Source organism: Pogona vitticeps, chromosome 6, assembly GCF_051106095.1.
Source record: "Pogona vitticeps strain Pit_001003342236 chromosome 6, PviZW2.1, whole genome shotgun sequence".
Classification (NCBI taxonomy): domain Eukaryota; kingdom Metazoa; phylum Chordata; class Lepidosauria; order Squamata; family Agamidae; genus Pogona; species Pogona vitticeps.
The window spans coordinates 92,376,741-92,394,046 of record NC_135788.1 but is presented as its reverse complement, the minus strand read 5'-3'; the positions used below and the strand labels follow the sequence as shown (position 1 = coordinate 92,394,046).

The window sequence follows — 17,306 nt, the reverse complement described above, 5'->3', positions numbered from 1 at the left end:
GTCAGAACATGGTGACAAGAATAGTTGTGAAAGTACTGAGCCAAAGTACTGCACCTGTTTTGATAACTGCATGCAGTCTCCCTGTTTAAAGAGAGGGATAGCAATGTATCCCACATAGCAGCTTTTTTCCAGCAGAGGGTAGGTGAGGGAATGTGTAGTTGCTAAGGAATAAAAATGCTCTGTTCCCCATTGGCCTTAAAAATAAACGATGCTCCAAATAAAAAGAAAGTAAATGCTTAGTTCAGATGCAATGTGTTCAGGTAGGGGTCTCCAAATCTTGGACTGCAATTTCCATGCTCCCTCACCACTGCTGATACTGTGTAAAGGTGATGAGAATTGCTGTCCAACACCATCTGGTGCCACAGCTGCATACTGCTGGATTAAGTGAATGTCATTTGGAACAAGGCCCATGTAGCTATAAACCATAAGTGACATACCTCTGACCGTGTTGGGCTCAGTGTTTTAAACTACAGACAACTATCATGGCTCTTTACCACTGGCCATGTTAGCTGGAGATTCTGAGAGTTACAAGTCCAAAAATGTCTGCATAGCCAATGGTTCCCTATCCCCTCCTAAACTGTTTCTGTACAACTTGTGGCCTATCAAAAGGAATGCAACCTACTAGGCATGCATGGGGACATACATGGATATGGATATGACTCTTAACTTTGATGCGCTCCTAGACCCAGGGACAATGGTAGGGTTTCTATGATAGCTGTTTGGCTGGGTCTTGTCTGGATTTTAGAAAGGCCATGTGGTGCCCATTTGGCTCATCAGTTGGCCAAGATTCCAAGCTTTCACTTTTTCCCAAAGCAAGTTTCTAGCCTTTATAGAACCAGTGATGTGAGGCAAAACAGTCAATTAACTGTTGTGACTGATGGTTTTGCAAGAAATAAGCCTATGATCAGCTAGTGAGTGAAACCACCCAGACTTTAATACAATATGTAAATCAAAGACTAATGGCCAAATATTACAATTGTGGGAGTGTATAGTCCTTGCAGAGCTGTCTGCATACAGTGCACAGAGCAATGAGTCCTGACTGCAGTTCAAAAAGGGAACTTTTCCAAACTATAATACAATAAAGTATGTCATATTTCATTTCCTGCTTTGGCACGGGGTAGACTTAATACATTTTGGGCTTCTACAGTTCTGTAATTCTATGAGTCTGTGATTCCAGAAACATCAATTCAAATTCCAGTGTAATGCAATCTCAAACATGCAATGGCCATAGTGGATTTGGAATGGGTAAAACCACTACTGCCGGCACAAATGTCCTTGAGCCAGCAGACCCCCTTTTTAGATTCCAGCACACATGGATCTGCTTGAACAAATGTTGTATGGGTTGAGATCAGCTGGAAGTTGAGACACAAAAGGGAAAGATTAGGGGATTTGCTGAGTTACATCAGATCCAAGTCCCTCTCAGCCTAGGCTAATAACCAGTATGCCAGCACAAAGTCATACCAAAGTCAGGGCACTCCTAAGTGATTTCCAACATCCTTAGCTGATAATACAGTACAGCATCAGCTACCTTAGGGTCAATTAGCTTAGTGTATGCTAGTTGGCTAGTAAGGATTGCACTCCTTTTTTATTTGCAGGATTCTGCAAGTTTAGCCTACCTATTTTAGGTAGATGCCAGCCTGAGGAAAGGACAAAAAGAAGGAAGGGAGGAGTATAAATTATTAGTAGTCTCTAATTGTTGTTGAGTTTATAGTGGTTGTGAATATTAAATTTTCGAAAAGAATCGTGCAGAGGAAATTGGCATGTTTAATAAGAAGAAGCAGAAATGGGTGGTGTTACTTTCTTGAAATACACCTCCCAGAATCTCTCAGGAGGCAAAGCTGGATATTTTAATTACAAATTAGAGCTGTATCTCTCAAGGAAATGACATTGTGTGTTTTCCACATATATCTGCAATTTCCTCTGCATTTTCTCCTGCAAATCAGATGGCTGTGTGGTACTTACGAGAATACCTGTGATACTGTCATGGATCTGTTGGCAGGGCTTGCCATCAGTAAAAATGAATAGTAAAACCAACAGCCAATTCATGAAAAACACTACCACAAGTTCGCAGAGATAGCAAAATGTCATTTGTTCTTTTAGTTATATGCACCAGAATGTACATAACCACTTTATATAATATTCCTCTCTCCTTTTTATGTTGGAACAACCCTGTAAAGTAGGTTTGGCTGAGACATTATTCCAAGGATAATGAATTAAGTTTCTTACTGGCTGGAATTTGAACTTGGGTCTCCCTGCGCCAAGTCCAAAACTAATAATTATACTATACTGTCTCTTTTTTTATCAGCATTTACTATATAAATGACATCAAGGGTGGAACATACTGGTAGAAAAACAATGCAATAATCAGTGTCTTCAGTTTGCACAATATGGACAAATGTATTTTGATTTGCAGACCATGCAATTTTTAATATGCAAATAAAGGCTGGCTAATTATAATTTGGATAATATGCACATCACGCTGCCCAGATTTGTAGAACTAGAGCAGATATAATAAGGAAACTCTAGACAAAAGGGATTTCTGACCAACAGGGCAGGCCAGGGTGCGAATGTGATATAGCTAGTAAATTTTATGCCACATGGTGAGCCACGCCAATCATGCTAGTCTCACCTCAACCCATATGATATGATTTGGTTCCCCTACGGCTTCATTTGAAGTGCACTAAAGCTAAATGATTGGCAGTAAAGTGTGTGGTGAAGCAGATTAAGTGGTGTGTTTTGTCATTCCTGCTACATTTCTGGGCTGTGAGGAACACTGCTTAAAGCAGTGTCCACAGTTAGGAATATGATTGATATTCTTGGACCACAGCTTGTACAAGTTACTTTTTTGGACCACAACTCTAAGGATTCCTCCCCCAATTCCATTTTCCCAATTTCTGTCTTGTACTGTAACTCCTGTCAGCCAATGGTAAGGGATACTGCAGTCCAAAATAATTTGGAAGGTCACAAATTGCTCATCCCCAGTGTGCAAAACTGAACACCAGGTGAGGAAATGCCTCATGTTCTCAGGCTTGGTTTATAGTTCTCATTCCCACACCACAGAGAAATCAGGACACCTCACCACCGGCCGGATGTCCTCCCGGAGAGGCAGGTTCCCATTGCTCCTCATCTTGACACCACTGTTTATTCGTTCCCGTGTTCTTGCTTGCTGCTTCTGGAGACATTTTCTGTCAAGGCTGCTGCAGGGGCTGAAGTTATTGGTGTTGGGGATGTCAACATCCTCCACTTCTAAAGAGGAACAAAGCCACAGGGGCATGAGAAGGATCAGCAGAGATGTTAAAGGAGCATTCATAACATGTTCTGAAGGACACATATACATGTTCCATATACTCTTAATACCTGGAACAATTCTGCGGAATTTTAACCAATGTAGCTTGCATTAAAGGCATCCATCATCATGTACGCAAATGTGAAGTGGACTAAAGGTACGAAGAAGACAGGGCGGCAACATGAAAGAGAGCAAGATTACTGTACTTTTAATAGTTGTGAGGAAGAAGGAATTTTAGCAGGTGTGATAGTTAGCCTGATAAAGCTACATATGCAGAAATTAACTTTTCTGCATAACTATTGAAGTTACTGGAGCGCTGCCTTTTATTTTTTTATTGTCTCTGTGTTTGTAGTGTGTGTGTGCTTTAATGTGGACACTCAAGAAAGAGAGCAAGTTCTTGCTATTTCTTTAGTTGGACCTTTTGGAAACGGGCTTTTTGGAGGTGGTAATACAGAACACGTATTGAGTCAGATATGTGAAGAAACTTTTCCATGTGCTGGTTTCTCTTTAGTTAAGATTTTATCCAAGCTAAGGAGTTTATTGCTAATTGGTGCTTAATGTTTTGTGAAACATACTAAGGCTTTATCTTCTTACTGACCTTACTTCTGTGCCATAAGGTACAGGTATAAAAATGCTACAAAACTAGCATTGTTGTGTCTTGTTTTCTTTTCCTTTCTTTCCTCCAGTGTCTACTGATTCCCATATTGTGATTCTACTTCGTATCACCAGCACCTACCAATGATCTGGGTAAGAAAATACAAAGGACCCTACCATTATGATAGTGTCACAGAACAAGGAGATGCTCCCTTCTCAGCCTACCACTCACATAATCTCTCCACCAGCATGGCCATCGCTGATTCTGAGGGGTTCTGGAAATTGCACCTTATAACTTTTTCCCAGTTCTGAATACAGGTAAGAACAACCAAGTAGTAGAGGGAACTACTTAGGTATATAGATGTCAATTTCACAGCATTGCATTTATTCTACACATTTTAGCAGATGTCACATTTTTCCCAGCACAAGACATTCCAAATGGATCTTATCTGCCAGGTCTGATCTCTGTACTTCCCATTCTCCTGTCCTTAAACTACATCAGGTATCCAAAAGACTCCTGCAATTTTATATCCATGTGATCTTACTTTCCAGTACTATCAAGCGAGATGACAATTTGCTTTTCATCAGTTACTGAGTTTCCAGAGCTCATTTCTCAATGTTCTCTTTTATCTGTACAGGGATGCTTATTGCTCTGAAACCTGAAACCACAGTAAGGAGAAGACAGGTCAATTATTCCTTATTTAAAAGGTTATGGATCAAGCCCTCCTGGAATTCATAGAATCACTCCCCTATAAATTCATGGTTAAACAAGTGGCTGAATTAATCAGCAAAGGAGAACGACATTCTGTACAGTCCTTGCACTGATAACAGGTTCTAGAAGCTATGTCTGCTCACGTGCTGTTTAAAGCAAGCCCTGCTTGAGTTGTAACATGCTCGGAAGCTATAAAATATACATGTTCCAATGTTGGCAATAAAAACAGGAGCTGGCCCTGTGTCATAGCACAAAATAATCCTTGGAGAGGATGTTTGGCCAGTAAACTGGACCAAAAACAGGGATTTCTCCCCCCACCCCAAAAACCCTCTTTGAGTTCGCCCACACATATGACTTCCATTGTTTGTCTCAACCTTTCTCCCTCCCTCTCCTTTTTTATTTTCAAAAGCCTGAATCAGCTTACTGATTCTGGGTTTCCAAAACATGTTCTGTCTTTCATTCCCAGTTTCTAAATGTGCTCCGTTTCCTCAAGTATGGCTGTTCTGGCTTTAATTCATCCTTTCCAAATGGGCTGAATCCAAGTTTCCATGAATTTATGCGCAATTTTGGATGACCTTCATAAGCTGACAAACCAGTGGAGGTGCACAAGGAGACAGGGTTTTCTCTATCGGTGAGCATTCTCCTTCCTTCTTCCTGCTACGTTGAAGATATGAACTTTGCAAAATTCTGAAGAAATAATATTGTTTGCTTACCAAAGCACTTCATTCTTCTACAGATAGCAGCTTCTAAGTGTGATACAGCTTTGTCAGATTCAGTAGTTTCATGAGCAAGATTTTTTTTTTCTTGAGGGAGCATTTATATTGCCCATTTTAAAATACATAACACTAAACGGTGGTTTCACACAACGTCCATGAGCAGGAATGAGTTAGACTTAACCTTAGACTTGCATACACATCTACTGTACACACTCTTCCAATCGCACCAAGAGGAGTGCAATCTTTTATTTTACTTTTAATTAGCTACCGTTTTATAATTTAGTCTCTAATTCTGGTCTGGTTTCCAGACATCAGCTTCAAAAACCATGGCTTGGCAATGGCTTGTTTGAATCTTGATGCTTCGTATTAACTATAGTTTGTTGCCCCAAGTGAAAATACAAAGTGTGGTTTTAAAAAGGCAAAAGCTTTCAAACTACTCTTAGTGTGTGGGAGAGATAGAGGAGTTTAGGGGAGAGCATGAGTGTGTGTTTTGCTGCTAGTTCTTCATGCTCATTTTCAACACACTAAATAACCACAGCTTAGCATAAGGTGCAAATGCAGCTGCTGTTCACTGCCATGTTCCCCTTTATCGGTGTTGGTGCTGCTTGGCTTGACCATCAAATACTTTTGACAAGGTTGGCTTCTTTGGGAATCTCTGGAAGTGCTAGCTCTTGGTTTCTCTTCTTACTTGTCAAATCATTCATTCTCAGCATCTTTGGCTACTAAAACCTCTCAACCTTTTCCTATCACCGTTGGTGTCCCACAAGGTTCAGTGTTGGGCCCAATTCTTTTTTCTTTATATACACTTTCCTTGGGCGCTGTAATTTCTGGACAGAGCTTTCACTATCGTATCTATGTGGATCATACCCCAAGTATACCAGTCTTACTCAGAGCTTAATGATAAGGTCTGGACTTCTTTGAGAGGCTGTTTGTCAAATGTATTGTTGTGGTTGTCCTCTCACCACTTGAAATTTAATAAGGACAAGACTGAAGTTCTGGTTCTTTTACCTAGATCGTCCCACTTTGACTGTTTCCTCTATTTCTCTCTGGGGCTGCTCAGTGACCTAGGTCTCAGAGACTAGGGATCTTGGTGTTCTAGTGGATGATTGGCTCTCACTTTGTTCATTTGTGAATGTGACAGCCGAGAGATGTACAGTGGACCCTTGACTTACAGAATTAATCCGTATTGGAACGGTGGCTGCAGGTCAAAAAGTCTGTAGGTCAAGTCTCCATTGACCTACTGTGCATTGAAAACCGATTAATCCCGTAACAGGCCGTTTTTGTTCCATTTTGGTTTTTTTCTGGTCTGTAAGTCAATTCTCAGGCTGCAAGTCAAACCTAAATTTTGCAGCCAGAGAAGTCTGTAACTCAAAAAGTCTGTAAGTCAAGCCGTCTGTAAGTCAAGGGTCCACTGTAATCTCCATTTGGCTAATATTCACCAAATTTGTCACTTCCTGACTCCTGAAACTACAAAACTTCTTGTTCGTGCCCTGGTGGCTTCACGTCTGGATTATTGTAATAGCTTGTTAGCCGGTCTTTCTTCTTCTGCACTTCGTCCTCTCACCTTGGTGCAGAATAGCGTGGTATGAGTAGTTTTAAACCTGCTGCACTACTCTCACATTTCCTAGCACCGCAGGGCATTGCACTGGTTACCCATCAGATCAAGAACATATTATAAGATTCTGACATTTAAAGCATTGCATTTCTCTTCCCCTATTCAGCGGAACTTGTAGGGTGGCATATTCCTGGTAAGAGGACTCAATCTGTGGATTCTGGTCTCTTACTAGTCCCTTGGACCAAAGTGGCTAACTCCAGACTAAGAGCATTTTCTCATCTGGCCCCAAAATTATGGAATTCCCTTCCACATTACCATCGCATGGAACCAGAGTTGGACAAATTCAAACAAGACTTAAAAACATACTTGTTCAACCTGGAACCATAGGGGCTAACCAGGGGAAATAGGCAATTATTGGGATAGAATTACTGTACTTTAATTATTATATTGTTATTATAGCTATTTTGATTGTTTATCACCTTATTGAATGATAATTGCTCACTGTATGTTTTTATCATTGTAATTATGTTATGGTTGTATTTTTACTGTTTTTGACTATTGGAATGCACTCTGGTATAGTGTGCAATAATAATAATAATAATAATAATAATAATAATAATAATAATAATAATAATAATAATAATTAGTAGTAGTAGTAGTAGTAGTAGTAGCAGCAGCAGTAGCAGCAGTAGTAGTAGTAGTAGTATTAATATTAGTAGTAGTAGTAGTAGTAGTAGTAGTAGTAGTAGCAGCAGCAGCAGCAGCAGCAGTAGTAGTAGTATCATTATTATCCCTTTAACCTCTGAAGTTGTTCTTGTAGAACACATTATATGCACCTGTTAAGAACAGCCAGACAGGATGTGTCCAGAATGCTCATCTGTCATATGGAAAGTGCTGTATTTTTCCGTGTATAAGACAATACTTTTGTCTAAAATCTTTAGACTAAAAATTGAGGGTCGTCTTATACACGGAAGTCAGTTGAGAACAAAATGGCCCATACCTTGCCTCTGCACAGGGCAGCTGAAGCCTGGCCGGGAGAGGGCAGCCGAGCCGTAGCGGAATGCTGCTCAGACTAGACGGCACAGAGAGTGCACAGCAGACCAGCTGAGGAGGGTTCATCCCCCACTTGTGCAGGACTGACCGGAGGCCTTCTCTGCTCTGCATGACCCCCGTTCTCCTGGCTTCTGCTAATGCGTATGGGGGTGCACGGCAGTCCCTGCTGAGGGAGGCCTCCCGCCTCTTCCCCTGTTCAGAGCCACTGACTGTAAACTTGGCGCTGCCCTTGGAGAAGTTCTGGGGCAAAACAGGAGGGAGAGACCGGGAGGTTCCCCCCTCCCTTGGTAGACTCAGCTGTCATGGCCACCAGAGGTGCCTCCTGACACAACGGCACAGTGCCCTGGGTCAGAATAGGCTCCTGCAAGCTGCCATGGCGAAAGGGGCTCTTGAGCACAGCAGTGCCTTCCAGGGCCTCATCCAGTGCTGGCCCGCTCCCCCTACTCACGTCCACGTTCCTGCTGCTCAGCATCTCTGCTGCTGGAGAAAGAGGCGGAGACAGGGGTGATAGGTCCGGAGCTCCCAGAGCTCTTCACATGATGGGTGGTTGCTTCTAGTTCTGTCGCCACTGCCTCGCTGTGTTCACACAAAGCCCAGCGAGGAGCAGGAGCAAGAAGACAAAACTGTGACCGAGAGCTGCTGCCTCTGGTCCAGGTGGGGTGAGGGGATGCGCCAAGCTGAGCCAGGCCCGCCACCTGAACTGTCACTGCTGAGGCCAATCGGGGTTCGGCACCACCTTTGACAGGCCCAGGAGCAAACCAATGCACCGCGTTACCTCTGCTCAGTGGGAAGGAGAGGTCCCTGGATGTGACAGCAAGTGGTGCTGACATCATCTTGCGCACTTTCCTTCTCCGACAGCTGCAGAAGAGTCGCACAAGAAAGAGATTCTCCTTCTCGCACAAGCAACCCTCAAAGCTACGCTAAGTTTGGATCTTTTAATTTTGGGTTAGAAAAGTGGGGGTCGTGTTATACATGGGAGAGTCTTAGATATGGAAAAATACGGTAACTTTGATAGCGGTCCAACACAATTTATACAAGTTGAGAATTCAACTTTTCCACTTTTATTTTCTTGATAAGGATGTAATGAACATTCAGTTATTTTGTCACCCTAAGTAGACATGGGTATTCGTATTTGTATCCTTGGAGATATGAATACAAATAGTGGCACCACAGGTGCCACGGAGACCCATTCATGCCTGCAAGTGGGTGAAAAGACCAGCAGGTTTTTTTGTTAGCAATAGTATTTGCAACAAATCTTATATTTTACATAAAAGCTTGTACCTTGCCCAAAATTTGACATTTTCCCATAGAATACAATTTTGTACAAAACAAAATTTGCAGTTTGTTAAATAAAAAATTGCAAAGAAGTGCAAAAACTCCTGTAATCGCAACCATCGAGGGGGGAACTGTTTGAAATTTTCCATTCTTATCTGCAGGAATAAAATCACCAAAGATCTACATCTCAGTTTACCAGATACAGAATTAATTAATTCACTCTCCTTCGTGCTTTTTTGTTACTTATACTGACCCTCCACATTCTGGAATTTTTAATTCCAGACGTGGTGGCGCTGTGGGCTAAACCGCAGAAGCCTGTGCTGCAGGGTCAGAAGACCAAGCAGTTGTAAGATCGAATCCACGCGACGGAGTGAGCGCCTGTCGCTTGTCCCAGCTCCTGCCAACCTAGCGGTTCGAAAGCATGCAAATGCGAGTAGATAAATAGGTACCATCTCGGTGGGAAGGTAAACAGCGTTCCGTGTCTAAATCACACTGGCCATGTGACCACGGAGAGATTGTCTTCGGACAAACGCTGGCTCTATGGCTTGAAGAGCGGGATGAGCGCCGCCCCCTAGAGTCGGACACGACTGGACAAAAATTGTCAAGGGGAACCTTTACCTTTACCTTACCCTCCACATTCTGGAATTTTTAATAGCTGGGAGTCAGATTATAATTCTCTAAAATATAGTGGTGTCTGTTCACATACAGTATTTTAAAAAGCCCTCACATATAATTGTTGAAATGAAGGATTGTATCTTCCTAAAAAAATAAGAAACACCAGCTCAACCACCAGACCTCCAAGCAAGGGGCCTGTTTTTACCTTTTGTTCTTTTCTACTGTGAGGAGTTATTATTTTGCTTGATGTCAAGAAAATATATCCTGATTTCACCTTATAAAGAGGATTAGGCTGGGGTGTGAATTAACCTGAGTACTTGCTTTCTGATGAGAGTGTTCCCTGTCACATCCCAAGTTCCCTTCAACTCAGTGATTTACACAAACAACCCTATCTTCATTGCATTACAATCCTCATTCTATCTTAAATTCTTTGGAGAAAGGATAGGTCAGAACTATTTTCAATTAACAAACAATAGCAGTACCTCTAGCAACAGGAGCCTCTATGAAGTTAATCTCTTAAGAGCAGTGTCTCTTAAGAAGGAAACAGGCTTCCTAACTGACTGTACACCCACCAGCCCCTGTAGCAATAATGCCTTAGGCAAAGATTAAAGTTGAATGCTTTGTTTATTCAAGAGTGTCCCCCTGCCCCATAAATTGTATTGTTTTCTTTCTTCACTTGTAAACCAAATAAGTGTTGAGAGTTTGCTACTAATCTTGTAAAAATCAGTCCCAGTGTTTTTAGCAGCTGTGGAAAACCTGTGCCCACACATCTGGATGTTTCTGAATGGCAAACTGTATCACATCAATCATTGCCTCCACAAACACACATATACCGTATTTTTTGCTCCATAAGTCCACACCGGACCTTAAGACGCACGTAATTTTTAGAGGAGGAAAACAGGGAAAATATATTCTGAACCAAATAATGTAATAAAATGCAGTGGTGCCCTGCATAGCGACGTTAATCCGTTCCATAGGGCTGCCATTTTCGCCGCCTCGGTAAGCAAGGCGCGAAAGGGGCGGCCATTTTGGAACCGCCGATCAGCTGGTCGGCGAGCTCTTGGGAAGGACTGCGGGGACCTCCTCCACCCTCCTTCCCAAGCGCCGGCCGGCCTTTCCCCCCAGCTGGGCGGCCGGTTCTTGGGAAGGAGTGCGGGGACCTCCTCCACTCTCCTTCCCAAGCGCTGGCCGGCCTTTCCCCCCAGCTGGGTGGCGGGCTCAAGCGGCGGTGGTGGCTGCAGGGTGGGGGGTGTCCTGAAGGCTTCCAGGCCTTTGCCTGGAAGCCTTCGGGACACCCCCCACCCTGCAGCCACCGCCGCTTGAAGCCGCCCCGCGCAGCCTACCCCAGCCGTTCTCGGACTTCCAGGCGTCCGAACATGGCTAGGGTAGGCGGCGCGGGGCGGCTGCCGGCGGCGGGGACAGGGTAGGGGTGTCCTGAAGGCTTCCAGGCCTTTGCCTGGAAGCCTTCGGGACCCCCACACACACCGTACAGCCGCCACTTGAAGCCGCTCCGCACCGCCTACCCCAGCCATGCTTGGAGGCCTGGAAGTCCGAGAACGGCTGGGGTAGGCGGCGCGGGGTGGCTTCAAGCGGCGTCAGCGTCGGCTGCAGGGGGTGTGTGGGGGTCCTGAAGGCTTCCAGGCAAAGGCCTGGAAGCCTTCGGGAAACCCCTACCCTGTCCCCGCCGCCGCTGAGAACCTTCAAAGCTCTAAAAGGGCTTTGTCCAATGTCGGAGGGGGCCCCTTTGAGAGCTCGGAAGGCAAATGTCAGTGGTGGCTTTGGGGTCCTTCCGAGGCTGCCGCCCACCACCAACATTTTCCCCCAGCTGAGCAGCGGGGCTCCCGCTGAGCTGGGGGGAAATGCCCCTTCCGAAGAGGAATGCAGGCGGTGGCTTCGGAAGGGTCCAAAAGCGATCGCAAAATCCGCATCGGTATGCGGATTCGTCGTTAAACGGGGCGCTCGTTAAGCGAGGCACCACTGTATTTAATAAACTATAACAGAATAACATTTGAACCATGTAAAGTGAACAGCAGTCAACAGTGGCATTAAGAACCATTACCACTGTCATTAACAAATGGAGAGACTTAAAGCTTTGTGTACTCTAGTTTATGTACCATAATTTTGTGTACCATAAATTTAATTCAAGAACATATAGACCATTATCAGCCAGTGATAAGACCTATACCATGCTACCTATATTTTACATTTCCTTTCATCCACCTCCTCCCCATGCTTATAGAAATGTCTCAATGACAGATGAGATTGTTGTGCAACTCTGCCCACCTACAGCTCAAGCCTATATTAAGTTAGAAATGGTTTGTCTGATTTGGCACTGCATTGAGAGGTCCCTTTTAGTTGTGTGGAGGATAAATAGTGGAATTAAACTATTTAACAGCTGATTTTCCTTATTTACTTTAGGTTATGCAAAAGAACAGCAATACAAAGCTTAACCCATTCACCAACAGTAGCACATGCTCAGCATAAGACCAAATCTCGGGTTTCTGACATAATTGAACATTTATAGCATGCAAGGCTCAACAGCCATGAACAAAGTTCTTGACGAGCCAAAAAAACTGAATACAAACTATAGTAGCTGAAATCAGGAAGCAGGTACTGTAATCCAGTTAGAAGTCACGAGGCACAGTTAGTTTCCTTGCTGCAACACCCTTTGGAAATACATTCTCTATTAGATGCCCAGAACTAGTTGAAAAGTTTGCAAGTCGAATCCAAATTTCTCATAAGAATGCATTGAAAAATAAATAATGCATTCTTATGGGAAAAAAGGTCAGAAAGTTTTTAAAAAATTAAAAGAAAGTCACTTACCAGGTACTGTAGACTGAGCCCAGCTCTTCACAGTGCCTTGGTAGACCCCAGAACAGTCAAAAAAGAGCCCCAAACAGCTAAAAGCCAGCTGGCAGCCGGCAGCCATTTTGTGCTCTTCTCCGTTCCTGCCCCCTCCCCTCTCCCCACCTAACAGCTGATTGGCGCTGGTCTGAAAGGCTTCCCAGGCAAGCAGGTTTCAACTCAAATGGAGCACCTTTTCACCCAAGCACGGTTTAACCCAAAACAAGCAGCATTTAAAGAAAAGCAGGCAGATTTTTAAGGCAAGCATGAACGTTTCTACACAAGCAGGTTTCAACTCAAACGGAGCACCTTTTCACCCAAGCACGGTTTAACCCAAAACAAGCAGCTTTTAAACTAAATTTTACATTTTAAAATGACAATACCAGGCAGTCCCAGGTCTCTCTCCCAGCTCTCTAACTGCTTGTACTAGCAAGGAAGCAGGCAAGCAGCCTCTTCACTCAATGAAAATTTGAATTTCCCCGCTTTCCCTGCCTTCCCCGCATATTAGGTATGCTAATATCTGTGCACTGGAGGATTGTGGGAGGAACATCCAGCCCCTGATGGGGGTCCTGTGGGGCACCCCAAAACACTGAGTAGGTCTCTTGGCCTCTTTTAGGACTGGGGCTGTGCAGCCCTGCTCTGATCAGGAGGTGCAGCCGGGGTGTCACCATGCCTTTGGGGGATAGGGCACAGAAAGGGGAAGAATTTTCAGGGGCCATTCTAACTCATACCTGGCAGGGGAGATACCGTTATTGTAAAAATGGTTTTCCCAGGGTAAGGCTCATCTGTTGCACTTTGGATGGGCTGACCCCTGTGATTTCTCCAAATGTGGGAAAATCAACTGCCTAAGTGGGGGACTGTGTTTATGGTTTCCCCTGGTCTTTCTAAAATCATCCTTTCCCCTTTGGTCCTCGGTTGTTTTCACTGCCTGCTGCCATAGGCCTGTTGGCCTTGCTGGTTTTCCAGGTAGGCTGCAGGAAGCAGATCCTGGAAAGCTAGCAGTGCAGAATGGTGAGGTCCAAACAGCAAGCAGTCTCTGATGCCAGTTTAGAGGCTTCCCAGCATGGCAGTGGGAGGCTTCTGGGTGGTGGTGGTTGAACCCTTTTTTACTGTATTTATTCCATAAGGTGCACATACTTTCCCCCCCCTCTATTTGGGGGAGAAAGTGTGTCTTATGGAGTGAAAAATACGGTACTGTACATTCTCAGTATTTCTCTTTCCCAGGCAAAAGTGATTCATCTTTTAATTCTGCAGGTGAGCAAGGAACAGAAAGTCTATCCCTTGATGGCTTCAAAAAGCGGATTATTTTCACACAATTATTATTGTGCAGTAGCCTAAAGTCAGTAAGCAGATAATAAAATTCATAAAACATAAGTGAGCCATCTAGATATTGTTGGACTGTAACTTCCAGCATCTTCATAATTGACTATGCCAGTGAGGACTCATGGGAACTGAAATACAACATCTGGACAGCTACACTGGTGTAAAACGAGGAACACTTTTGATGGGGGAATTTGGTCTTCTGGCCAAAAATAATGGTTCACTCTTGTAACAAAACAGCAGGACTTATGAGTCATAAAGCAATATTCTAGTTTATGCATCTGGAAGACCCTGGATACAATATTTCCTTTTAATGCTTACATGGGTTTCTGGTTTGAGTAGCAAGCTTTTTTCTTAGAAATAGAGATTTGAGAGAGATGAGTAACAAGAAGCCAAAGGAGAACTATGCAACACAGATATTTAATTGTAGTAAACCAGCAAACTACAGAGAAAGAAGCTATAATAATTTCCATTAAAATCCAGTAACTATGAAGTTTAACCAACAATTAAATTAAATTACATGGCCAGAATCCAGTTGAATAGTTACATCAGCATAAATCCACCCACAGAACTTTCAGTGGTGAATTCCTCCCAATTAAGCAATTTATGTTGCTGGGAACCAAATCATGCAGCCGGAGTGCAATAGAAAGAGCAGCTGCCAGTTTCTTAACTAGCATCAGTGCACTAGTGATGTTTTCACCAATGGGCTTATGCCATTGGGCCTGGGTAACAGGATTCTTTCCAGAAATAACTAAAATAAGACATTTAACAACAACAATATAGTTGGAGCCACTGTGTGAAAAATAGGGTATAATCTAGATCAGAGATGGCGAACCTATGGCACGTGTGCCACAGCTGGCACACAGAGCCCTCTCTGTCCGCACCTGAGCCATAAGTCACCATCGAGAAATACTTACCCATCCTCCGATCCCAGATTTTGGTAATCCCCTCTGTTGGTGCAGTGGTCCAACAGAGGGGTGCAATGGCAACCATTACCAGTCTAGCCCAATGGGGGATTGGAGGACCGGTAAGTATTTCTTTTTTAATACCGCCCATAGGAAAAAAAACACAAGCATTTAACACTTGCACTGCAGAAGCTGTTGTTTTTTTTCTAAACTAAAACATCATCATTCGGGTTTTAATTGCAGTGTTGGCACTTTGAAATAAATAAGTTGATTTTGTGTTGCAGCTTGGGCACGCAGGCTCAAAGAGACTCACCATCACTGATCTAGATACTGTAGAAAGGAGATCATTGTAAAGCAATACATGCACATATGTCAGGACCGCCAGATAAATGAGAAGTGCAAACCACTAAAAGCAATCTCATTTCCCCCCACTCTCCTGTTCCTCAAATCTGACAAGTTAACCTCCATAATTATCATATCCCATAATTCATGCAGTCACTACTTTACATTTGGGGAAGTAACCACTTCCCATTACAAGCTAAAATCACCTTGGCTGCCAAAAAGTGTGGAAAAACAGGGCTTGACTTTTATATAGCAACAGATCAATTGACTCTTATATAGCAACAAATCAAGAACTATGTTAGGCTGTTGATTTTACATTTCTTTAAGTCTAATCAAACTGCATGTTTATTAACATCTGTTACCACTTTATTTTGGAAGGCCATCTCACCACGAACACTGAAAAGCTTCCAAGTGCCTACAGCCTTTCCAACAAGCGGGTCTGTAATGAATTAGATACATCCTGGAAGGTGCTGCCTATCGGCCTCTAATAATTTTACAAACAGGATTGTAAAGCAATACCTTGTACCCCCCGGAAAGAAAAATAAATGGGTTCTAAAGCAAATCAAGTCTGAACTCTCACTAGAAGCAAATGACTGAACGGAAGCTAATGTATTTTGGATGTAGATCATGAAAAATATATTGCGAATCCTTTGGAAAAGAAAATGAAGTGGGAAAGTAAAAGCTGCTGCTCCTCAGAGAAGGCAGTGCAGAACTAGACTGACACATCAATATAAAGAACTGAGCAGGCATTCCTCTATTGGGAAGTCAGAGGTCCAGTGACAGGTTAGGTACACAGTGATGCCTCGCAAGACTAAAGTAATTTGTTACGCAAGTCGTTTCGTACTGTGAAAATTTCATCTTGCGAAGTGCGGTTTCCCATAGGAATACATTGAGATCTCATTAATGTGTTACTATTTGTCTTGTGAAGCACAGCCATAGAAAAATTTGTCTTGCGAGTCACCAAAAAATTTGCAGAATGCTTTCGTCTTGCAAGTTTTTCATTGTGCGAGGCACTCGTCTTGTGAGGCATCACTGCATTCAGAAAGCCCCCAGGTTGAACCTTCAGCATGCCCAATTGAAAGAGTTAGACACCAGGGCTGGAAAAGATCTCTGCCTCAGAGAACTACTACCAACAGAGTACTCAGTAAGGACTAATGAGTATCATTTGCCCCTTCTTTTGAAACTCATAACCTTTTTGGTAAACATAAAAACATAAAACTGAGGCACCAGCTGTGCCCATTCCTGGAGATGTTTGGCTACAGTGACATATGTCTTTGTTACATCTCACTTGGATTACTGTAATGCATTCTACATAGGGCTGCCGTTGAAGGTGGTTTAGAAATTATAATTTGTTCAAAATGCAACCCACCGGCTGACTGGGACCAATTACAGGGAGCATTTCATTCCCCTGTGTGGCGTCTGCCCACATTCATATGCTATCTACATAGACCAATGGGAGTGCTGGAGGGGCAGAGTCATGAGAGATAAGAGACTCAGCAGGAAAAGGGAGAGTTTAGTCAGGCAGATTGAGAGTTAGAGTTGAAGAGACAGAAAGTTTTGGAGTTTGGACGGGAGAGTGGTGGTTAAGAGGGATAAAGGACAATATTTGTTTAACAGTTAACAACATAGCTTATTCTATCAACATCTGTAACAATAAACAATTTCTATCTGGTTGGTTTAAAATGACATATGGCCTGGACATCTATCATTAATAACATGTAATGTTGATGTAATCAACTGGTGGCAGCTGAGGGACATGTAGTATGAGCTCTTAGTTTGGTGAAACAAGTAGGGACCACCTAGGAATTGTGACACCCTGCAAGTAGTTTCACTTCAATTCAGTTATGACCTATAGAACCCTATATGGTTTAGATCAGGGGTGTCCAACCTTTCACCTTCCCTGGGCCACATTAGAAGATGAAAATTTGGTTTGGGCTGCATGGGGGGGCAGCCCTAGCCGTCCTCCGCAACCCCGCTCCAAGCGCGCTTACTGGCAGCTGCGATCTCAGACAGCAGAGGCTGCCAGCTTCGACTCTGGCGGCTTTATGGGACCGGGAGGCAGTCCACCTATTGACAGGGACAGCACAAT

The 17,306-nt window shown here is 43.4% G+C and overlaps 1 protein-coding gene and 1 pseudogene across 1 annotated transcript in view; one reads left to right on the top strand and one right to left on the bottom strand.

The window, feature by feature from the left end:
- Positions 1-17,306, bottom strand: part of IGFBP4 (insulin like growth factor binding protein 4) — a 61,214-nt gene that overhangs the window by 2,478 nt on the left and 41,430 nt on the right. Inside the window, exon 2 of the mRNA XM_020805878.3 lies at positions 3,080-3,246. Within this exon, the coding sequence (XP_020661537.1) occupies positions 3,080-3,246 (167 nt within the window). The remainder of the gene's footprint in view (positions 1-3,079; positions 3,247-17,306) is intronic.
- Positions 13,374-13,528, top strand: LOC144583905 (U1 spliceosomal RNA; annotated as a pseudogene).